This window comes from Typopeltis vanoorti, chromosome 3 (assembly GCF_054136105.1).
Source record: "Typopeltis vanoorti isolate ZY-2024b chromosome 3, IOZ_Tvanoo_1.0, whole genome shotgun sequence".
In the NCBI taxonomy this organism is placed as follows: Eukaryota; Metazoa; Arthropoda; class Arachnida; order Uropygi; family Thelyphonidae; genus Typopeltis; species Typopeltis vanoorti.
This window is the reverse complement of record NC_143551.1, coordinates 1,998,789-2,025,028: the sequence shown is the minus strand read 5'-3', so window position 1 is coordinate 2,025,028 and position 26,240 is coordinate 1,998,789. Positions and strand designations below refer to the sequence as shown.

General features: G+C 37.1%; 1 protein-coding gene across 1 annotated transcript in view; it reads right to left on the bottom strand.

The window, feature by feature from the left end:
• LOC150107861 (calcium-regulated heat stable protein 1) overlaps positions 1–26,240 on the bottom strand; it is a 154,285-nt gene that overhangs the window by 6,320 nt on the left and 121,725 nt on the right. Inside the window, exon 3 of the mRNA XM_090415383.1 lies at positions 4,545–4,667. Coding sequence (XP_090271509.1) covers positions 4,545–4,667 — 123 coding nt within the window. The remainder of the gene's footprint in view (positions 1–4,544; positions 4,668–26,240) is intronic.

The following is a 26,240-nucleotide window of genomic DNA, read 5'->3' as shown; positions in this document are numbered from 1 at the left end:
CTTTTTACATGAGTAGAATTTTTAACAAAGCAGGGAGAATTGTTTGTGAGAGTGGTTTAGCTTAATTGGTTTAGTGGCTTAGCTTAATGTCTAGCAAGTTTGTACGTGGGAATGTTTATACTATCCACAATAGGGTGTAAGGGTGTACCTTGTTTGTGAATTTTTGGTGCTCCATATATCCTAGGTGTTTTAATGTGGAAGGGCTTGAGTTAATTATGGTTAATTTAGGACAGGAAGTGGCTTTTTTTTTTTTAATAATTTGCACACCTTATTCTTTTGCAAGTTGGTGGGATCCCAATCTATACTTGGGTATGTTGACTGATCTTGTAGAAGTGTGTACATTTTGCTTTCATATTCTGTTTAATCCATCACCACAGTTGTGTTCCCTTTGCTTTGGTTATGATAATGTGGTTATTATTGTGTAGCTCTTTTAGAGCAATGATTTCTTGATGTGGGATATTATTTTTGGGAGGCTTATAATGGATTAGGGTGTTGGCCACATCTAAACTAATGTTATTGGCTGTTGCTGGAGGCAGGTCGTATATTCCCCCATTCAACAGAAGCCATGATTTTAGCTTTTGGAATTTGCTTGGAAGTAATGGCAAAATTGTGTCCTTGACTCAACACACTAGTGGCTTCTTTGGTTAAGGTTAACGATGATAAATTCGCAATGATGTGATCTTGTTGTAATTGCGGTCGTTATGTAGCATTGTTTTGTTGGAGAATTTCAAATTTTCTCTGGTGTTGGATTTTAACTTTGATGAATTTTTTTTTTTAACTGTTGTATCAGAGATGCTATTAAATAGTTTGTCACGTGTTTATATTATATGTTACAATTGTTCAAACTAGTCCCATTGTTATACAAGATTGTTGTTGTCTCACATACATACTGTGACAAACTTTTTTGTGCTCTGAAGATACTGGATAGAATACCAGAGTAATATTAGCAATAAGTTAAGAAATAGTTATTTTCTTATCAGTCTGTGTTCTCATCTGTACTGTTAAAATTAATCAACATACCTACTATTTGTATCTCTTCCATAACCTCTTTTTTTCCCTACAGTTCCTGTTTGATATTGTTTGTCATCCTCTTTACACCAAATTGTGTTCTCTTCTTCACTCACAGTATACAGCTTGCTATTGCTGATAACGAATATTCCTGCGCCTGCCTAATGGTTAGCGTATCCACTCTCTAGCCAAGTGGCTGCCGGTTCGAATCACAGTTTGATTCACGCCTAGCATGGATCTTAATGAAATACATTCATTCATCCAAGTATAGATACACTCTCCCAAGATGGACTGGGTCACCATGGGAGAAGTCGACCCAACCCTCCCACAATGGGAGAGGCCTTCACCCTGTAGTGGGTTGAAAATACAGGCTGAACATCATCATCAAATATTCCTTCACAAGTTCCCTAGCACTAATGATATCTCCCCTTTTCCAATTCCTCTCTTCATGGAACTACCCCAGGTTGATATCTAAGACTATTATAATCACCTGTTAGGTTCTGAATGAAACTAAAATTAAATTAATTAACGTTTCCTACAGACTTAACATGGGTTTGCATTTTGAAACATATAGTGATATATCAGACATACTAATTTCTTGTAAATTATCAAAGTATTACTAAATTGAGGATATTTTCACTACTTTGTGTTATAAGGTAAAATAGTGTAAATTGCTTAAATTCTTAAACCTTGCTGCTTTTGTGTAAGTACTTACAAATTGCTTGGAGAAAAGATAATCATTAAGTAAAAGGCTGGAATCTAAACACGTGCCACAAATACACGTGTACCCTTTAGGTAAGCACGCAATCCCCCCCCCCACAAACTCGGAAGAGCACGCTAACATTTCATATTGGGTGACGTAGATGGAAAAATGGGAGGAGGAAAACGATGACATAGAAGAAATCAGTAGCGTGTGATTTAAAAAGTCGCTGCAGCGCCAAAAACGCTCTCTTACTCTTATGCTCTTGGACTCGTGCTCTGGTGTGTTGGAACCTACTCGTGGCTCCTTCTCGTCCCCTGCTTTTCGACACGGATTCGAGATAAAGACTGAGGAACTATGCCGTGAAATTCCTGAAAGTTTACCGGTCAGCAATCAGCCCAGCGGAAAAGGAAATCTCCAATATTTCCGGAGATATCATTACGATGTTGTGCCAGTTGACCACAGAACAACATATGCCTACTTTCGGCAGCAGAGATAACTACAGCGTGGACCCGTGAAGAATGCCTCAGAAAAAGCAGAATGAACTAGGAATCGAAAATGATTGTCCAGTCGTGCTATGTGAAGTGGCCAAACAGTTCCCCAGCAGTTGGTAATGTACAGCCTATGTTTTTATAAGCAATTGTGTATAAGAAGAAAGTTTGTAATTATAGGAAGGACTCTAGAGATAATATTCTTTTTATAGTAGAGTGATTATGAAATTTTAGTGAAAGAATTATTGTAAGAGCACGTGGAGCTAAATTAGAAATTCAATTAGCAAATGTCCTTTAGTACTGAAGAATATAGAGGAGTATGTTTGATCTATCAAGTAGAAGTTGTAAACTGTTTATGAAGTTCTTTGTTTTGCGGGTTATGATAAAGATAGAGAGGTTCAATAATTAATGCTCATTCCTTAGAAATTGTAGACTGCTTTATTAGTGTACATTCATAAAGTGTAACATGCTTCAATTGTAATTAAATGTTTTGCTTTTTAAGTTTAACTGCTGCCTTGCCTGACTTTTTTCTCTACTGCACTTTCTCATAAAATTCGGACCACAGCAGGAGATAAGTTAAATAGGGAGGCTACGACTGCATAAATAAGTTATAGTGAAATAAGATAGTATGCTAAACTGTGTTCTGGTTCCTTGATTCTGCACTATTTGTTAATCTAGGATTCAGTGTGGCGCAGGATAATAGAAATTTTTCCTGAATCCGAAAAAGGAATCAGATCCAGCATTGAACAAAGGAATTGGTATTGATATTAGCAATCCCTTTGTCCTTAATCTACTAGCATCATTCTTATAGGTAAAGATTGGCCCAGAGAGAATATTTAATTTAAAAAGGGTAATTCAAGTGTTAGAGATAAATTCATTAAGCACAACATATCTAGAAGAAAATTTTAGAGAACAAAGAAGAAGAATAAGTAAGAATTCACAATGGCACAGCAGATTTTACAACCTGTCTTATACTTATACTTTCTCTTTGATATTCCTGCATGTCCGTTCACCTTCCATGTGAAAATTACATAATCATTCTCTCCAACTGGGGGAGGGGCAGAGATGCCATCTCAGTTATAATCAGCTCTTCTGATGATATGACCAAATCCAAAACTCTTGGACCTCACATTCTTTCTGCTACATGTTGCCTAAGACATTTGTCCCTCAAGAATTCCAAAAATCCCATTCCCTTATTACTACATGCAGCTTCTGATTACCAATTTATACTGCTGTAGTTAAAATTTCCCATAACAATCATTCTTCTTGCACTTGCCAGGCTCAACTGCCTAAACATTCCTTTCTTACTCACTTCCTTCAGATTGTTTAGTTATTGAAAAATGAATTATAGAACAGACCTGTACATATCTGTTACAATACATTGACAAAAATATAAAAGTAAAAAAAAAAAGTTAATTGAAATTCAAAAAACACCTCCTTACCCCTGGTGACCTTCTACATACCCCCTGGGGATATGCATACCACACTGTGGAAAACACTGCTCTAGGGAATTAATGGCATGTTGGGCACACACCTCTTTAACATGAGTCTTTCTACAGGACAGGTCCCAAAAGGAGTGGAAAATGAGAAAAATTGTTCACTTCACAAATGGAGGGGGGGGGAGAATAAGACTAAGACTGAAAATAATAGGCCAATCTGCATCTGCTGTTGTTCAAATGTTAGAGAGGTTAGTGAGGAATAGGATTCCATTCTCTAATTTGTTCTCATAATTATAAAGGAGAAATTAAAGTTTAAACAATTTTATGTAGGAAATCAGTAATTCATGGTCTATACATACACTAATGCCAGCCTAGTTGGCTGAGGGTTAGCATATCTACTCTCCAGCCAAAAAGGCTGCAGTTTGAATCACGCCATGAGCACGGATGTTTGTGATTGTCTGTGAAAATGCTAGTAGTGGTCAGTAGATGGCATTGGTGTAGTTGCAGTTTGCTGTAGTTAGTAGAGACAGAGAGTAGTAGAGTAGGTTAGCCGAGTGGTTAGCATACCCACTCTCTGGGTTCAAATCCTGCCTTGGGCATGGATGTTTGTGATTGTCTTTGAAAATACTAGTGGTGGTGGTGGGCAGCAGATGGCATTGGTGTAGAAGATGTGGTTCACTGAAGTTGGTAAAGACAGAGTTGTGGAGTAGGCACCCTTCCTCGATGAGGCTTTGGACTCCTTGAAGGTGTTCATGTAATAATAATCAAATCCAAACCAACCAGCCCTATGCCCTTAAGGAATTAAGAGTTCAAAATTCCTTCAATGTTTCTCTCACTCATCAAATGAAAATGAAATTTGTTACATAAAAACAGAACATGCAGCAGAGATAAAGTTAACTGACTTACTCTGAAATGTGAAAAAAAATATCCTCTGATCCAGATGCTGGTGTAATAAAGCCATGACCTTTCTGACGACAAAAATACTTTACTTTTCCATGTTGTGTGGGATTTGATGCAGCCCTTTCTGATCTAAATAAAAAAGTGAAGATAAAAAATATGCCATAATGATAGCTTTTAACATTCATTTTAAAATATAAATTGCAGAATAAATTTTCCAACATAAAAATGTGCACAAATTCACATGAAGAGAAGAGGCAAGGAATAGAAAAGTCTCATTGACTATGTTATTGCTGATAGTGGTGTTTTCTCCATGGTGCAAGACACCAGAGTGTACAGAGGATTTGAAATTGGAAGCAATCACTATTTAGTCTTGAGCAGGATAAAATTGAATTTCATATTGAAAATAATAACATATAAAAAAAAAAGTTTTAAAGCGAATAAAAGTTGAGCAGCTCTCAGATGTGAACTGTAGACTAAAATACACAAAGATTATTGAAGAAAACATGAAAGAGTTTGAGAACAGGAACCAAACCTTGGAGATTCAGTGGCAAGCCTTGAAGAAAACCCTGATTGGTTCAGCCAGAGAGGCATGTGGTGAGGTTGTCTGCAAGGATAGAAAAATCAGGACTCCATGGTGGACACAGGAAGTTAAAGAGGCAGTGAAGGAAAAGAAGAAATCATATCAAAAGTTCCTGGCAAATAAGTCAGCTTTTGCTCTTAGAGAATACAGAGACAAATGTAAGAAAGCGAAACACTGTATAAAACTAGCTAAACAAAAGTCATTTTTGTTTAGCTAGTTTTATTATTTCATATTTTTTGGCAAGAATATAGAAAATAAATATCAAGAAGGTGGCAAAATATTCTGGAGGTTGTTGAAGAAGCTTAGAAATGGAGGAAAGAGTGCTGTAAAAGCAGAGATGATAAAGGTGACATGAAAACAGGAGAAAAAGATATCCTTGAAGTATGGAGTAATTATCAAAAAATTGCTAAATGAAACAAGCAGTGATAGCACAGTGGCAAAAAACACTCAACAGGCATACTGTCAGGAATACATATCCATACTTGAAGTAGAAAAAGCCATCAAAGGCTTGAAATGTGGAAAGGCAGCAGGAGTAGGTGATGTTCGACCAGAAATGCTGAAGTATGGTGGTATAAAAGTCTTACAGTGGCTGCACTGCATAGTTCAGAAAGCCTGGACAGAGGGACGAATTCCCGATGATTGGAGTAGAGCTCTAATAGTGCCCATATATAAAAAGGGAAATAAAACTGAATGTGAGAATTATAGAGGTATTTCCCTACTGAGTGTTCCTGGCAAGATCTATGCAAGTATACTTGAGAAACGGTTGAGAATTGTGGAAGAAAAGCTTGGAGAAAAACAAGCTGGATTCAGGCCAAATAGAGGCTGTCAGGATCAGATCTTCACTTTACAACAAATAGTCGAGAAAGCATGGGAATATAACATAGATCTGTATTTAAGTTTTGTCAATCTGGAAAAGGCACATGATAAGGTACCAAGAGAGAAGCTATTCAATACGCTACAGTTATATGGTGTCAATGGGGCATTATATCAAGCAATACTTAGTCTGTATTTGAGTTGTAAGTCAGCAGTTAGAATAGGATGTACAGGAAGATGGTTTAATGTTAAATCTGGTGTGAGACAAGGATGTACATTATCCCCTCTGTTATTCATTATCTATATGGATCACATTATGAAGGAAAGTGGTATTAAACATGATATCAGAATTGGAGATGTTAATGTCAACCCTTTGCTTTATGCGGACGATGTTATACTTCTAAATAAATCCACTACAAGTTTGCAAGATTCCATGACTAAATTGAATAACTGTTGTAATAGATATTGTATGAAGGTGAGCATTAGAAAGAGAGTGTCGCCGTAGCAAGTGGCAGTGAATTTGAGCTGTGCAGAAGAAAGTGATTTTTAATTGGTGAATAATCTGTTTTTCCCCCCGTTTTTCTACGTTTTTAAGTGCTAAATTGTTTCTCTGGATATGAGTGTACTTCAGTGGTTGTTTTTTGGAAGTTAGTTGCTGTCGCAATATAATATATTTTGGTTAAAGTCGGAATCGAATGCATAACAGTGGAAGACAAAACGAAGCTAAGTTTTCATTACTGTATTTAGTTATATTTTATATTTCATTTTATTTAGCGTACTTAAATGTTTTGTTTTGCTTGTAATTGTCTGTACTTTTTTTTCTTATTTAACGGAATTTATTAATTGAATAATTAACAATTACGCTACTTGGCAGTAAGGAATGATGGTGAATTCAGCTGCAGTCGCAAGTGGCATATCGCCAAGTCCTCCGCCATTTAAGAACTCAATTATAAGCAATATCATAAGGGACTTTGTGGCATGCAGTACTTGTGGCATGTATGCGTCTCGGGAATTAGAAATGTGGCTTGTGAAAGAGAGTGGAGAGCATATGTGCGCAAAATGCAGGCAGTGGGAAGAAATAAGTGCATTCGAATTATCAATATCCGACCTTGTTGCTCCAGGAACGGGGAATGAATGTAGGAAGACAAGTAGTGTGATAGGAGAGAATGAAAAAAAAAAAATATATATATATATATATATGAATGAGAAAATAGTAGTTGATAGTGTGGAAGGCATGAGTGACTGTGAAAGTTTAGGAGATGGTTTTGTTTGGGAGAGTGAATTTAGATTAAGAGTGACTGACCTGCAGAGGGAGATAGATGAGCTGAAAGAGGAGATGGAATGTCTTGTGAATGAGAGCAGAAGTATGAAAGATAAGATTAGGAGAATGGAAGAGATAAATGCAAGCCGAATCAGAGTAGGGGAGAGAGAGAATTTTGGGAGTGTTAGAAGAGTAGAGAAAGGAAACAGTAGAAGAGAGGGAATGAGAGAGAGGTATGGGAATGCTAGCAGACAAGAGGTTGGAAACAGCAGGAGAGACGGAATGAGAGAGGGATACGGAAGTGCTAGAAGTGGAGAAAATGGAAACAGTAGGAGAGAGGGAATGAGAGAGAGATGTATGGGAGTGCTAGAAGAGGGGAGAATGGAAACAGTAGGAGAGAGATGTATGGGAATGCTAGAAGAGAGAATAGCAGTAGAGGAGAGGGAATGAGAGAGACCTATAGGAATGAAAGAAGAGGAGAGAGTGGAAACAATACGAGAGAAGGAATGGTAAGAGGTATAATGTATGGTAACTCAATGATCTGTGGTGTTCAAGATAGGATGCGTGAAGAGTGTTTGCCAGGAGGAACAATAGAAAGGGTGGCTATGGCAATTAAGAGAGGTGAAAGGGTGGATGAGATGATTGTGATGGTAGGAACAAATGACTTGAGTGGTAATGTAAGTCGGGCAGCGAGAGATATGAGATTTTTGCTTGAGGCTGTACGGAAGAAGACAGAGAGAGGAAAAATAGTGTGCATGTTGCCTAGGTATGATAATGATGAGATGAGCAGAAGAGCGGTGATATTGAATGGCATAATAGCAAGAATGTGTGACAAGAGAGGACTGGTATATGTGGATGCTTGGAGTGCGTTTGAGGAAAGAGAGGAATTGTATGCGAGAGACCGCTTACATTTGAATGAGGAAAGATGTAGGCATCTGGAGAGATTGCTGTTCTGAATGAGTCAGTGTGTCCCAGGGAGATGATGTCAGGTAACACTGAGCCCAGTGGAGTCTAGAAGGGATAATGCTAGGTATAGAAACAATGGCATTTATATGCTTTATACTAATGCCAGGAGTATCCGGAATAAGGGAGAATTGGTGGTGCAGATAGCATCAGCCTGGCCAAAAATTATTGGGATCACTGAGACGTGGTTGACAGAAGGGGATATAATAACAGGAATAGAAGTCGCTGGGTATAGCATTTTTTTGTCAGGATAGGAGGGGAAAGCATGGTGGTGGGGTACTGGTTATGATAAGTGATGACTTATGTCCTCTAAGAGTGGAGGCTTTGGAAGGAAGTGAGACAAATGATTTTGAGAGCATATGGTGTGAGGTAGAGGTAGGCAAGACAGGATATTTAGTGGGGTGTTGCTACAGACCCAGGAGCACAGAGGATGGGGGACCAGGAGATGTTTAGACAGCTAAGTTTGGCAAGTGCAAGAAGAATGATTGTTATGGGAGATTTTAACTACAGTAGTATAAATTGGAGAGAGGAAGATGCATATAGCTATAGTGGAATGGAATTTCTAGAATTATTGAGGGACAAATGTCTTAGGCAACATGTAACAGAGGGAACAAGAGGTTCAAGAGTTTTGGATTTGGTTATAGCATCAGAAGAGTTGATAATAACTGAGATGACATCTCTCCCACCAGTTGGAGAGAGAGTGACCATATGGTTTTGACTTGGAAAATGAATAGACATGCAGGAGTATCAAAGAGACGGGAACTTATGTGGAATTATAATGCAGGTGATTATAATAGTTTTAGACGTCAACTTCGGGAAGTTTCATGGAGGGAGGAATTGGAAGGCCGGGATATCATTAGTGCGTGGGAAATTGTGAAAGAATATTTGTTAGCAGCAATGGTAAGTTGTATACCACAAGTGAAGAAGAGGACACAATTTGGAGTAAAGTGGATGATAAACGATATTAAACAGGAATTGCATGTGAAAAAGAGGCTATGGAAGAGATATAAGGAGACAGGTGAAGAGAGAATGCATGAAGAATATAAGACACAGGCCAGAAGAGTGACTAATGTGGTAAGGAAAGTGAAACTGGAATATGAGAGGAGAATGGCCCTAAGATCCAAAGAAAATCCTAGGGAATTTTTTAGCTATGTGGCCAGTAGGAGGAGAAATGACTGTGGAAGAATGATATTGTGGGATAAAAATGGAAACAGAGTGACTGATGCAGAGGACAAAGTGGAATTGTTCAATGAACACTTTATTGGAGTATTTCATCCTAGAGGAGTCAGTTTCAATGCTAGAGGGATAGGGCTGGTTCGAGGTTTAGAGGTACAGGAGGAGAGTGTGTTTCAGATACTGAGTACTCTGGATGTCAGTAAAGCTTTGGGAACTGGATGGTATTTCACCACGAGTTTTGAGAGAATGTGCTAGGGAACTGACAGTGCCTTTAACCTGGCTTTTCAATGAAAGTCTGGCTTCGGCAAAGGTGCCCAGGGAATGGAAGGAAGGTACGATAGTGCCATTGCATAAGGGTGGTAACCGACTGGAAGTGTCTAATTATATGCCAGTCTGTGTGTCATCAGTAGTTGTTAAGATCTTGGAGAAAGTAGTGAGGGACCGTTATACAGCATTGGGCAGATGAGGGTAATGTTATCTATGAGAGTCAACATGGATTTGTGAAAGGGCGCTCTTGTTTTAGCAATATGCTAGCCTTTTATAATAAAGTTACAAGAACATTAGATGAGGGAAAGGCATATACTGCCATTTTCTTGGATTTAGCAAAGGCATTTGACAGGGTGCCACATGGTAAGCTGATATTTAAGTTGCAGCACATGGGTCTGGATGTCAGATTGGTCAACTGGATTCAGGATTGGCTGTCTGACAGGTATCAGAGAGTTGTGTATGGTGGAGCAGTTTCAAGGAGACAGAGGGTTACAAGTGGGGTCCCACAGGGCTCAGTACTAGGACCTATATTGTTTAACCTTTATATCAATGACATTGCCAGTGGATTGCAAGGGGATATTCAGTTGTTTGCAGATGATGCAAAGCTGGGAAGGATTATTAGTAATAGTGCAGATGTGGTAGCCCTGCAAGAGGATTTGAATAAGCTAGATAGATGGGCAAATGAATGGGGGTGTCAGTTTAATGCAGCAAAATGTAAGGTCTTGAGGTTTGGGAAACATCAATGGGATGCTGCATACTCTATGGGAGGAGTTATACTGGAGGAAGTAGGGGAGACAAGAGATCTGGGGTTGATGATTGATAGAAACCTGAAGTTTAGGGGACATATTGCAAAGGTGGTGAAGGTAACACAGAGGATTGCTGCAATTATGAGAAGGACACTGACCTGCAGAGATAAGAGGGTTATCATTCCGTTGTATAAGTCTCTGATCAGACCATACTTGGACTATTGTTCTCAGATTTGGTCCCCAGGATTTGAAGGGGATAAATTAACTGTGGAAAGGATACAAAGACGGATGACAAAGATGATTTCAGGATTGTACAAGGATAGTTATGAGAATCGGCTGAGGGAATGTGGACTGCAGAGTTTGGTGGATAGAAGGAGAGGTGATATGATTGAGACTTTTAAACTGTTGAGAGGTGGTTACAGGGTTGACACTGGGGAGAAGTGATGACAAGAGGACATCCCTGGAAGTTACAAAAGGAAACTGTGAGCAAGAGAGGGTGAGGAGTGGTTACTTTGCGAGGAGGGTAGTTGAGCTGTGGAATGCATTGCCTGATGGAGTGGTGAGGGCGAGAATGGTCAATGAGTTTAAGGAGTGGTATGATAGACTTTGTGTTTCTTGGGGGGGGGGGGACTCCCCTCAATGAGTCTTGACAGACTTTATGTTCTTAGGAAGGACCTCCCACGGTGAATCTTTTGACTCCATGGAGGCCTGAATAATAATAATAATAATTAAAAAGACAAAGACAATGAAAATATGTAAAATTGGAAATGTCAACTGTGTTGTGAATGGGGAACCTGTGGAAGAAGTAAAACATTTCAGCTACTTAGGCACAATTTTTACTGAAGATGGTAAATTAAATATGGAAATAGACAACAGAATCAACAAAGTTGGTATGGTAGGAAGTCAATTGAATAAATTCATATGGAATAAGAGAGAAATTAGTCAGAACACTAAATTAGCTGTATACAAGACAGTATTCAAACCAGTTTTAAATTATGGATCTGAGAGAGCTGGGTCAGAAGTAAAACACTTGACCAAAGACTAGAGACCGCAGATAATGAGAGTCCTGAGAAAGATTAGAGGCGTGAACAGATGGCATCAATGGCAATATCATATTAAAAACGGGGATATTAGGAAAGAACTTGACACTGTCGGCATCCAGGAATGCGTTAACAGAGCTAATCTCAGGTGGTATGGTCACTTAAATAGAATGGGCGAGGAAAGATTAGCAAAAATAAGTGTTCTCTGCCAGTTTGGCAGGAAAACGACCCAGAGGAAGCCCAAGATATAGGTGGATTGATACAGTAAAATATGCCTTAGACGATAGAAATATAAGATCTGATAATGATAATATTTGAGTCTTGACAAGTAATAGACTGATTTGGAGGAAAATTGTAGATAGGAAGTTAGTAATGGTGTAAATTTTTCATGTAGTACTATCATATCCTGTACAACCCTTGCAGGTACATATCAGGAATTTGATGATTATGATGAACTGCAGAATAAAGTAAAAAATCACTGTTCCTTGCCAAAATTTTAAGGTCAACTTCATAATTATCCTACCTTTCCTTTATCTTTCTGTCTATGCAAAATAATTCTGGGAAGTAAAATTTGACATTAAATTTGATGAGGTGCCGAAGCAGAATATACTCATTATTGGAAGAGATGGGAATGCAAAGATGGGCAGAAATAGCACAGGATGGGAAAAGGTTATGGGAAAATTTGGATATGGAGAAAGAAATGAACGTGGAAAGATGCTTCTGGAATTTGCCACTGATAACAAACCTGATGATTTGCAATACCAAATTCCAACAAAAAGATTGTCGTAAATGGACATGGCATTCCTTCGATGGAAGGCATAGGAATATGATAGACATGATATTAATAGACCAGAAATGGAGAACATGAATTCAACAGTGCAGATCATTCCAAGGAGCTGATATTGATTTGGACCACAGCTTAATGATTGTGAATATAAGACTAAAACTGAAACAGAAAGGAAAGTTCCAAAAAGCCAGAGACATCTCAAGACTAAATGAAGACAGGTTAAGAACAGCATATCAAGAAATGCTGAAAACTAAGCTTAAGACCACAAGTGAAAAACAAAATATAAATACAAGAGCAGAATGACTAACTACAGAACTAAAAAAAGGGGTAGAGGAAGTTATTCCTGAAAGAGAGATCAACAAGAAATGCATAACTCAGGAAACCCTGAAATTGGTACAAGAGAACTGAAACTTAAAAGAGATAATTCAGAGGCAGCAGATGAGTTATACATCAAAAATGTAATGAAGTATGTAAAGCAGCAAGATCTGATAAAGCCAAATGGCTGGAGGACCAATGCAAAGACACTGAACAGTACTACAGAAAATAAAAAACTAGATAGGCCTATAAAACTTAAAAGAAATGTCAATAGGAAGTGGTAAACAAGATCAGTAACAGTCAAAGATGAAGAAGTATTGATGGACAAGACCAAAAGCATACACAGATGTACAAGATATTGCAGCAAACTATAGAAAAATCAGCTAAATCATACTGAAACAGAAGTAATCAAAGAACAAAAAGCAATCGCTCCACAAGCAGAGATCTTTGAAAATGACATCTTGAAAGATGTGGTGAGTAGGGCTATAAAACATCTGAAGAACAAGAGTCCTGGAAATGATAACATAATAGGTGAGATGCTAAAATAAGGGGGAGAACTGATTGTAAAAGCAATGTATAAGCTATGTAATTAGATCAGGGTATGTCCCTGAAGAGAGGAAAAAATCAGTCTTGGTTGTTCTTCATAAGAAAGGCAGTGCTTTAGAACCCACCCATTACAGAACTATTGCACTAATGAGTCATCTTGGCAAAGTGCTGATGAAAATACTTACAGAATACCTGAATGGTCATATGGAGGCACATCTTCCTGATGAGAAAGCCGGATTTTAAAAAGATTTTAGTACAATGCAACAAATACTCACACTAAGACTAATAGCAGAGAAAGTTCAAAGAAAGAACAAAAAGATATACTGCTAATATAATTAATGGCTATTTAGCCTGTTTTTGTTTAGGAGTGTCCCTTATATTTAATACATTGGCTACCATAACTCAAAAAGGGGGTATATATATTTTTTAGGCATTATGGGCGAGTATAGAAAGCAATTATGGCAGAATAAAAAATGTGGAAAAATTTGTACATACCTTGTTTTTGGTTTAAAGATGCCTTCTAAATCCAAGTTCTTGCTGAAAGGTTGTATGTAAACATATAGACTACAAGAGCACTTCAGGGATTGCAATATTCCCATTCCAGAATATCTGAACACAAAAAAACATCGCAACATCAAAAAGAAAAACAAAACACAGAATACGGGGAAGACAGAAATTGCAGCTCACGGCCTTGAACTAAAACACATCCCCCAAATTGACAAAGCCATAATCATTGACAAACAAGAAAACGAAACAATGCTTAGAATATCCAAAACTATTGCCATAAAATGTGATGGAAATTCTATCAACGTCCACTGCCCCTACCTAATTTCCGAATGTTGGACGTTCCAAAACTTACAAATTAAGCCACGCCTCCGGCCATTCAGCGACAACAAATGCCCAAATTTGGCAGATGCAACTTGCAGCCTTGACATAGCCCTACAGTCATTCCCACAAAGTTCCGACGATGGTCAAACGATGACCGAAACGGTCCACACCCCATAAACCCAGTTTCTACATAAGGATACCCTTCCCCTTCGCTTTCCCCCCCTCTCCCCACAACAAAATAATATATATATATATATATATATATATTATTAATAGTAACCTGGGTTTCCAAACTTATTTCCCGTGTTTCAAACACATCCCCATGTTCTTTCCCTCTCCTCCCCCCCCCCTCATTTACATACAACCTTTCAGCAAGAGCTTGGATTTAGAAGGCATCCTTAAACCAAAAACAAGGTATGTGCAAATTTTTCCACATTTTTTATTCTGCCATAATTGCTTTCTATACTCGCCCATAATGCCCTAAAAAATATATATATACCCCCCTTTTTGAGTTATGGTAGCCAATGTATTAAATATAAGGGACACTCCTAAACAAAAACAGGCTAAATAGCCATTAATTATATTAATAGTGTTTACGAGGAGTAGCATGGGAATTTCCCAGAAACTATACTTAATGATATACTGCTGTTTTGTGGACTTCCAAAAAGCCTTTGATAATACTGACCAAAATATAACATTGGCAGTTTTGGAACCCTATGATGTGGACAATAAATTGATCTGTCTGCTGAAAGATATAAACAGCCAAGCACAAGCAACAGTGTCAGGATAGCAGGTGTGACTGGAGACCGGTTTGCCACTAGTCGAGGCAAAAGACAAGGGGACCCAACATCACAAATCATCTTCATCACACATTTGGGAAAAACACTAGATAAGATTAAAGAAGGTGGAGGCATTTCAATAAATGGAATGAAAATAAACTACCCCTGCTTTGCAGATGACATTGTCCTGATTGAAGAAGATGCAGAAAGGCTGGAACAGACACTACACTACAAACACTATATGCAGAAGGAAAAAGATATGGACTAAATGTCAATTTTAAAAAAACTAAATCAGTGATATTCGGACAACAGGAGCTACTGAACAAGGTTACCATAGAACTATTTCAACTGGAAAATGTGAAATACTTCACATATCTTGGATGCCACATATCCATAAAAAGAACACAAATGAAACATTAAATTTAACAATGTTGGTGAAGTAGGCCTCTCAGATCATGCTCTTAACACTTACACCAAACTGATTGGGAAAGTACTTGTTCTTTACATATACAACCTGGTATGAACGGAAATTTAAAGAAGCCTGTGAAATTTTGATTAAACACCCTAATCAGAACTCTATCTTTGATGTAGTAAGTTTTTTTTTCACCGGAGGTCAGGCCAATAGTTTTAACAGTTGATCAGTAACTTTAACATACCACATAGTATGCAGTGCAGCTTGTTGCTTTGTATATATGTGTATGCTCCAGATGATGACCTTAATGTAAAAGGTTGAAACATCGAGTGTTTATTTTGGTTTATACGAAGCTAAAGTTTTACTCTAATGTACTGTTGCCAAATGAAAATCACCAAAAACAAAATCTTAATAAAAAAAAGGGGGGGGAGCTAAAAGGAGTTAAAAATAAAAATTTGAAGCTAAAATTTTAGAAGTAATAGCTGATACTTTTCAGTTACTTACTTTATTCAAAGTTTATTTTTCACTAGGTTAGACTATAATAAATTTAGTTTAATCCTTTATCACAGTGAGAGCAAACAAAGTTTGCACCTGAAAATATCTTCAGGACTGAATATAGTGTTGTACTATCTTACCTGGGTATGATATGTACTATCTTATCTTACTATAATAAACTAAATTCATTATAGTCTAACCTAGTGAAAAATAAACTTTCAACATCTTTCTCTAAATCCAGAGTAATTTAATAAAAAAAGGTGGCAAACCTTTTGGCAACTCCTATAGGTAAAGATGACCTTGCTACTGCTTCTGCCTGGCTTCCACTGAAGAGACCTCAATAAAGGTCGAAACTAGTCTGGGTAGTGGCCAATCCCTTAATGCATAACAGTATACATATCCACAAGGAGATGTGTTTTGCATTATGGGAAATACTGGGATAGGAGTGTTGGTAGCTTGCTCCACCTTTGCTACGAGTTGCCTGGTGTTGTACTACTTACCCAGGTAAGATAGTACAACACTATATTCAGTCCTGAAGATATTTTCGGGCGCAAACTTTGTTTGCTCTCACTGGGATAAAGGATTAAACTAAATTTATTATTACTTTATTCAAGTTGAAGCAACACTTGCATATAAGTTACAAAGGACATCTTCCAAGTGGTTTTCTGCTCTTAAATTCACCCACATTTTCACTTAGATTTTCAGCTTTATTATATGTGGCCATCGTTCCGATATTACTACAAATACCCATAAATGATAGTCTGTACAGCACTTATTGTCATGGCTGAGGCCATACTTGACTAACAAAATAGCTGTCAGCATTGGCAACTCCATCTTATTTCCTAATTTAGTTTCAACTACATTCATGGAACTAAAAATTCGTTCAATTTCCACATTAGAATTTGGCAGTGTTAATAAATTTATCGAACACTGAGCAATTTCTTTAAATGGATTCATTCCAGATGCATCTTTGTATTCTCGCACTTCAGTCCAGAATAGCTCAGTATTTTCTATATTTGTCCATTTTTTTAAGTGGATAGTATTGTATAGTATTGAGCAGCAGCAACATCTTTTTCTGTTTTCAGCATTATTTCTAAGATGGGAGTAGCAGGTTCTTTTATATGTTTTAGGGTACTGTCAATAGAAAAAGAAGAGATCATTCTTAAAATATTCAAATTTTCAGTCAACCTTTGCTTAAGCTGTTTGAAGAGACCAAGAAGAAACTGTCTTGCTCTATTTCTAAGATTTTGCTCATCATTTTGGGTTATTTTCTTTAGTATCATCAACTCTGAAATTTTTCTTTCAAATCTGTAACCAACATTTGGTTTGGAATCCAAATAGTCATCATCTAACTCTAGAGGGTCGACTGTGGATGATAGTAGCACTAACATATTAGCAATAGAGTGAATCAAAAGAGAAAGGTCTTCAAATAATCTCATCGTATCTGCACAATTTGAAAATTTTGTTAACTTGCTGAACTTGAACAGGATGGAAAAATAAAAGATACAACAGATTCCTTTCATCTTCATACATCTCACACAAAATTTGAGCTTTGTAACATTTTTCAGTCACACTCACGACTTCAACAGTGAGTTTTTAATTCCAACCATGGCTGAGAATTCTGTGTACTGTAGGTTCAATGAAGAGCCACCTCGTTGCACAGTTGCTTACAATTTTAAAAGGAGAATCATTTTCGTTGATAGTTTTTCTATATTTATATTATATATAGAAATATATTTATATTATATATATATTTTTTTTCTATATTTCTATATGTATGCTACTTGTCTTGAAGAAGAATGTGAAAATCACTTAGACGTTTCAGCAACTAAAAATTCTAATTTTCTTGGGAGAGATTCTGCACAAGTGCGAGACATTGCCAGTTGTAACGAATGGCATACACATCTAATTAAAATTAAGGAGGGAATATATGCTTTCAGTTGTTCATAAACGCCATTATTGACACCAACCATAACACTGGCTTTCTTTGTACCAATTGCAATGAGATTTTTAATGTCCAATTTCTTGATCAAGAGCTTTTTTTTTTTCAATGCAGCCCCACAATACCACTAGCATCACACTTTTCTAGAACAGTCATGCTCAGAAATGTATGAATTTCTTGCTATAATAAATGATGGCCATTCCTAAAATCTTACTCACTATGATCTCATTCGATTCATCTATTATTATTATTATTTATTATTATTATTATTCAGGCCTCCAAGGAGTCAAAAGACTCATCGAGGGAGGTCCCTCCTAAGACAAAGTCTGTCAAGACTCATCGAGGGGAGGTCCCCCCCTGAGAAACACAAAGTCCATCATACCACTCTTTAAACTCACTGACCGTTCTCGCTCCCACCACTCCATCAGGCAATGCATTCCACGGCTCAACTCTATTAGCAAGCTGAAATTTTCATCTCAAATGTCCACAATTAGATCTTCAAAATGTTCACTTAAAATATCCTTTACAATTGTAGAGCACTTGGCTCGGTGCATTTTTATCATTGGCATAATTTGATTGTCTGGGATGATATTTTTGCAAAGATCTACTAGATGATCGCAACTGTTGAATGATGAGTGACAACAAAGAAATAATGCTAAGCTGCCTTCAAAGTTCACTGTCTCATCAGACTTCTTCACAAGCACATTTGTAATAGGAACAGCCTTATATGGAACTGCCGCAAGATGTTTCTTAGTTTCACTATGTTTTACAAGCTGACAATATTTAGCAGCTATATCACATCTGCAAAACTTACAGTGGCCTTTTGTAGCATCACCAGGAACTTCACTCAGCCATTTACTAAACATTCCCATTTGCAATCACTCCCTCCTAAATTTTTGCTTGTAAGTATCATTTGTCTCTTTGCTCTCATTTTTGAAGAAGGGTATACAACTCTTTACTGCAAAGAATTACAATCAGTCTTTAAAACTTCCCACTAGCTATTGTAACTACCAACCAGAACACTGTGCAACAGACTAACTTGTAGCAGTGCTATAAGACTGTTGAGCCATGTGACTGACTAACGTCATCGCAAGTTTGAAACGTGTATGATACTCGCACCAAACGTACAATACAATTCATCAAATGCGAACATCTGGAAAACTTTTAAAACAATTTCTTTAAGAAGAGGTTATAAAAACAACTAAAAAGAGCTGAAACAAGTTCTGAAGGAGCTAGATTAAGATTTTTGGAGCTAGAGAAGAAAAAAAGGAACTAGATCTAGCTCCAAAAGAGCTAAATTGGCAACACTACTCTAATGCGGTAGTTGTTTCCATAATTTTCATGATGTAGCTGAGCTATAAAGGTACACACTAAACTGTGTAGTGTGAAAACCTGTATCTGCAGCAGCATGCTCTATGGATGAGAGGCCTGGATATTAATATCACGTGACACAAGGAGTCTAAAGACTCATCGAGGGTGGGCACCTACTCTATAACTCTCCATCTCCATGACTCAATCCACCAACTACAACTAACCACAAGTACCACTATCACGTACATCAACACCACCACTAGTATTTTCACAGACAATCACACACATCTATGCCCACGTCAGGATTCAAACCTGCAGCCTTTTGGCTGGAAAGCGGATATGCTAAGCACTTGGCCAACCAGGCTGACATATCCCTGAGAGAATCTAAAAGGAGGATATTAGCATTTGAGAGGAAGTGGCATATAAAGATCTTACGAATAAGCTGGATCCAAAAAGTGAACAATGAGGATATATATATATATATATATATATATATATATGTGTGTGTGTGTGTGAGAGAGATAATCGGCTTTTACTTGGTTGTTGTGATACATTTTAAAAAATAGATTTAATGACTAAAAAACCGAGATAACTTATAAAGATTTAATAAGAATAATACGACTAGTTTCAGCTTATAACAGTCTTCTTCAGGTATTCTTAAAGGACAAGAATAGTAATAAACATTGAAGTATCAAAACAAACTGGAAATTACAGGTAAAAAATTGCCACACATAATTGATACATAAAAAACGTATTTTTACAAGTTGTTCTAACAGGTGTGCCATTGTTTACTGCAAGTGTGCATGCAGGCTCACGTGAATGATAATATTGAATAACTGCAGCATGGCTAACTGGGATGTTATAACTCAAATTGTTGTTTAAGTGGAAGGGTTCAGCAGGATTTCCCTTGATTCTACAATTTTCCTCTCAAACTCATCATCACAGCGAAAGATATTTTCTGATCTATCCCAGCAAACGGAGTGGCTTTGTTGATCATCATTAGGATTATTTGAAAAAAAGAACATGACTGGATAACGCAGTTGCATGAGATCTTTTGTGAGAGATGTCTCTCTTATGCTCTTCTATACGTTGTTCAATAGATTTGTTAGTTTGTCCAAAATAAGGGATATTGCAATCGCACCATAATTTATATACACCTGGATATTTTAGGTTGTGATGAGTAGGTTTTGGATGGCTGATTAGAGAACGGATTTTAGGAAGTGTGGTGAAGAACGTCTTGATATTATATTTTTTAAAGACTTTAGCTAATTTTTTAGAGACTGTGCTAATGTATGGAATGGAGATGCTACCTTTAAAATTAATAGTTTCTGTTGTGCACTGCCTGGGAAGGTGCAGAAGAAATTTCTTAATCGTTTTTTTAGAGTATCCATTTTGTTTAAATGGATGAATTCATGATGACATCATGAATGGTGCAGAAACTCTGTACACAAACTCAGTCATCTTGTACAAAATAGAATGCAATGGAAGAATCATATCAAGATGGCATCAGACACCTATGGGCATTGAACCCTGCGGCACAACACTAGTCACAGGCCTTCTTTTGAACTCTATTCCTGAATAAACTACTCTCTCTAATCTCTCTCCATCAACCACCCTCCTATCCATCCCCATATACTGCAGTTTACTGATTAGAATTCCATGTGGTATCCTGTCAAAGGCCTTAGCAAAGTCCATCAGTATCACTGTAAACCTATTACCCTTATCCAATTCAGCAGTTACTGTATTATAACTAGGGTTCGTATACATCCCGTATTTTACAGGATTGTCCTTTATTACGAGTTTGTGTCCTGGCATCCCGATAAAACTCTTCGGGATGCAGAATTGTCCTGTAATTTGTGGATTTGTTAACATTCCCATTCTTAAACATAAAACATGTAATTGCCAAGAAATCGATATTAGTTATTGATCATAAAATTGTCTTATCGATTGACAATACTGACATGTTGCGAGAATAGTGCAACTAGCGGACGTTGTAATAATAAGCCCGGCTTATTTGATATGACACAGATTTGTTATGAAACATAATTAGTTTTTATTTAAGTTAAGGGATATTGCATCCCATATGTTTCTTAGCCGAATAAGAAACTCAAAGAGTTTCATGCTGAATATAGAAACTATATAAAGTTCAGCGATTCCAAGCGTAAGCAAATACCTGGGTAGTGCAGCACCTGACCCATTTGGTAGTGCAAACTGAGGCAACTCATAGAAAGGGTGGTGCAAGCTCTGATCACTATTCTTGGTATTTACCCATAATGTGAACTTAGCTCCTAGGAGCTGTATTACTGTTCCACATTGTGAGAGAAGGTCACTACCCAGACCGGTTTCAACCTTTATTGAGATCTCATCAGTGAGTATGTAGACCTAGTTAATACCAAGTTTGTCACATTATGAGTAAATACCAAGAATAGTGATCAGAGCTTTCTCCAACCTTTCTATGAGTTGCCTCAGTTTGCACTACCAAATGGGTCAGGTGCTGCACTATCCAGGTATTTGCTTACGCTTGAAATCGCTGAACTCTATATAGTTTCTATATTCGGCTAAGAAACAATATGGGATGCAATATCCCTTAACTTAAATAAGTTCATGTCGCTGAATTGAAGCCTTTGGCTCTTCATATAATTTGTAATTAGTTTTATTATTTTATATGCCTTTAAAATGCCAAAGAGACAGTGTGTTCTCACAGAAAAGCTAAGGACCGAATACCCTTTTATTATACCATGTAATTGTGATGGCAAAGTTGACAAGAAAGTGAAATGTACACAATGTAATGCAATATTCAGCATAACACGGTGGTCGGTCAGACATCACATCGCTACAAAGAGACACAAATTAGCAGAAAATGCAAGTGTAAGTAGTAAAGTGTCAGATTATTTTTCTAAAAAAAAAAACAATGGGCGAAATGGAAAGAAATGCATCTGATGAAGCTACATTTGCATATCATGTATGCATGCACAACCCGAGTTTCAGTTCAATGGACTGCATGTTGAAAATAATCCGGAAACTATATGACAAAAAGTTCATTTGCGGTCAAAAGAAGACTCAAGCTATAATTGTGAGAGTATTAGCACCTTATGCAATGGCTGTTTTTAGAAACGAACTTGAGAAAGCTAATTATGTGTCAATAATGATAGACAGTTCTAACCACGGTGCTTTGAAAATAGTTCCAGTTCTAGTTCGATACTTCATACCAGAAGAGGTCATCAAAACTATGGTTCTAGAGTTTTTAGATTTACCGTGTGAAACTGCAGACCAACTTACAGAATATGTATGGCAACTAGTCACAAAGTGGAATATTGAAAAGAAAGTTGTTGCCTTGTCAGCAGATAATACTAATACAAATTTTGGTGGAAGTTCCAGAAGAGGAAAGAACAATGTTTTTGATAAACTGAAATCAAAATTGAATCGTACATTGATAGGAGTTGGTTGTTCATCCCATATCATAGATAATGCTATACAATGTGCAACTGATACATTGCCCATGGACGTTCAAGCTGTTATTGAAAAATTATATCAGCTTTTTTATATCTATACTGTTAGAGTGCATACAATCAAAGATTTTTGTGACTTTTTAAATACTGAGTACAAGACAGTGTTAGGGCACTTAAAAATGCAATGGTTGTCTCTGTACCCTGCTCTCAAAAGGATGAATGAGATGTACGAAGTTCTCAAATCATATGTTCTTTCACTTGATAAACCACCAATGCTTCTAAAAAATTTCTTTAGTAATCCAGTTTCAGAGCTAATAGTCACATTTCTAGAATGCCGATCTGAAATGTTTCATGAAACAATTTATGCAATTGAAGGTGAGAAAGTCACTCTTGCTGAAGCAAAATCCATTATTGAAAGCCTCTTAGAGAAACTTCAGCAGAGACGAGATAATGATTTTGCAACAAGGAAAGAACAGTCCTTACTGAAGGCATTAATTGAAGATGGACTCATCACTGAGAAGAATTATGGTAATTATAAAAATGAATTTTATAACACCTGTATAGAATACATCAAAGAATGGTCTTCTGACACTCTTACTTTTGAAAGTTTGTCTTGGATTTTTTGAAGAATCCAGAAGCCAGTCTCAGTTGGAAAAGTGTGCAGAAAAGTGTAACAACTATTGAAGAGGTCTGCCCAAACACAAAAATCAATGAAACTGAAATGTTTGATGAGGTGATGATCTTGAAAAAGGCAATTACAGAGAAGAAAGAAGAAATTAAAGCAAAATCTACAGGAGAAATTTGGTATGAATTATTCAACAGTATTGGAGTAAATGATAAATTTGAAGAAGATTGTTGAGTTCTGCTGCATTCCTGGCACAAATGCTAGTATTGAAAGACTGTTTTCCCGGATGAACTCCTTATGGACAAATGAAAAGAATAGGTTATCTTTAGAAACTGTGAAAGCTATGCTCATTGTTAAAGTGTTTTTCAATAAGGACTGTGTGGAATTTCATAACTTGGTAAAACATAATCATTCTTTACTTGAGAAAATACAGTCATCTGAGAAGTATATCACAGGCAAAGATCAATGATTTAGTATTGTTTAAAGTTCAATTTTAAGATTGCTATAATTAAATTCTTTTCCCTTTGCTGATGTTCGTAAGTAAAAAAAGCAATAAAATTTTGTTGGTTTATTCAAACCGAAAGTGTCCCGTATTTTTTTTTTTCAAAAATATATGAACCCTAATTGTAACACGTGAGCAAGTTACCAAGGCATAATCTACCCTTCACAAAACCAGGATGCCTCCCCCAAACAGTATCCCATTTTCATCTATCCATTCCTTTATTCTCTTGACCAACTTCTCCAATACTTTGACAATGACTCCTGATATGCTGATCAGCCAGTAATTTGCAAAAGCAGTTCTGGAGCCTCCTTTATGCAATTGAACTGTTTTCTCTTTCCACCCCCCTTCGGGACTAACCCAGAACTGAGACTCAGATTATACAATATGGTCAAGGGCATTGGCAATTCCATTGCTGTTTCATGTAAGACTCAAGCTGGTATACCATACAATCCCATAGATGTATTCACATTAAGGTTCTGTAATATGCTACTCACCTCCATTCATTCAATTCAATTCCCAAAGCCATCGGTTCTCTCATTCCTGCAACATCACTATCTGGATGATGAAATACAAAGAGAGGTATGAACAACAGTTAGCTAATGAAGCCAAAAAGAATCCTAAGAAGTTCTTTCGATACGTAGCCAGCAAAAGAAAGAATGATTATCGAAGGATGACATTGATTGGAGAAAATGGTATAAAGACAGCTGCAGAAAGTGTGGTGGAGATACTTAATGAGCAGTTCATAAAGGTCTTTCAATCTTATGAATGTGACTTCGTGGAGAGTTGAGAGCAGTTGATAATGGGGAAGAGAGACTGACTGTAAGTGAGCAAGAGGTGTATGGGGAGTAGTTGGCAAACTAGATGTAAACAAGGCTGTGGGACTTGAAAATATATCACCACATATTCTAAAGGAATGTGCCAGGGAGTTGATGCCGGCCTTGACATATTTTTTTTTTATATGAGTCTTGCACTGGGTCAAGTTCCTAAGGAGTGGAAGGAGGGCAAGATTGTGCCACTTCATAAAGGAGGTGATAGAACTCAAGCATCAAAATACAGTGGTACCTTGAGATACGAGTTTAATTCATTCCATGACCGAGCTCGTAAGTCAAAATGCTCGTGTCTCAAATCAATTTTCCCCATTGAAATTAATTAAAATGAGATTGATTTGTACCAGCCCCCAAAACACCACTCCAAATTTTTTATAATAATGTATTTATAATGAACAAATATTGTATACAAACAAAATAAAAGCAAATACTGTACATACATACATGTAAGAATCTAAAGAAATAAACAGATGTTGGCAGAGCCGATTAGCGTATGGTATTAATTTTTTCTTTCACTTCACTTTTGCTTAACTTAATTTTCTTCTTCACTAGTTTTTTTTTTATTTTTGCCACGCTTTCGTCACTTTCATCCGCAGAGCGTTTCAATAGAAACCTGTCCAAGGAGCTTTGTTTCTTCCTCCCTTTTAGAATGTTTCTGAAATGAGTTAGGCAAGTATCATTAAATAGTGCCGCTGCACGACTAGTTGCAACTTTTTCAGGGTGTTTCTTTTCAATAAAGTCCGAAACTTTTTCCCACACTGCCAACACTTTCTTTATCTCACTTGAATTCCCTCCACAATTGTTTCTTTTTTTGCAGCTCCAGCTTAATGGTGTTAATCATCCACTTAACTCCCACTTTATTTACTCTCCTGATTCTAGGTATGCAGTCAGCCATTACCTCCCTCAAACAATGCTTTACCACTTGCCATGCACTATCAACATCCAGCCTTTGCAATTTTACATGCCATGGTACTGATCCAAGCAATCTCCTAAGCTTGTCATACTTACCATCCCAGTAATTCCACATATACCCTGTTTTAACTGAAAATTCCACACATTTAGCCATCTCCCAGGTCATGACCATATGATCACTTTCACCATTTGGTGGCAACGTGGTCATATTTATTATAGACAATTTCTTAGTGCAATTACTAGATCGAGCACTCTTGATCCTGTAGTACAGTATATTCCATTACATGCTATTTCAGGTAATTATCCCTTAATAATTGCATAAAATCCACTTCCTTCCTCCCATGTGTCCTCTCCTCCTTCCAATAAATGTTACCATAGTTGAAATTCCTCATAATAATTACCTGTCCTGCACTCATTGAGTCTATTATTATGGGAAATTTCAACTATGGTAACATTGATTGGAAGGAGGAGTGAACACATGGGAGGAAGGAAATGGATTTTATGCAGTTACTAAGGGATAATGACCTGAGACAGCATGTAATGGGATATACTAGGGGTTCGAGAGTGCTTGATCTAGTAAATGCATCTGAGAAATTATATGCTGATGCATACTATCTCTATCCTATTCCTTGTTCTATAGCAGCATCGAACTGTATATTTTGTTCTGCTGGCCTCAATCTCACACCAGATAGCCTCAAATGTGCTAGGATTAGGATTTTTCACTGTCCTACAGTCAAACTTAAATTCTCTTTGGCTGCAGTTCATTGGCTATCATCAATAACACTGCTCATCCCATTCTTTTCTCTTTATCCCTCCTGAACACACTATACCCTTCACATTCTATCCTACTATCTAGATGATCTTCTGTTAGCCACATCTTACTAATGACTTTTGGCTGGGAAGAGCCAACCAAGGCCAAAAATTCCTCCATCGTGTTTCTAATATTCCTGGACATAGAGTGCAGATGCCCCCCACCTCCCCCATCTTGATGTCTTATGCTAACTACCCCTTATTAAAACACTTAAGGAATTGAACAACGTAGTTAAGGATATAAATTAAATTATACTTTAATAAATATTTTCCGATATTTCGGCAATGTCACATTGCCATCTTCTAAAGGAACTTA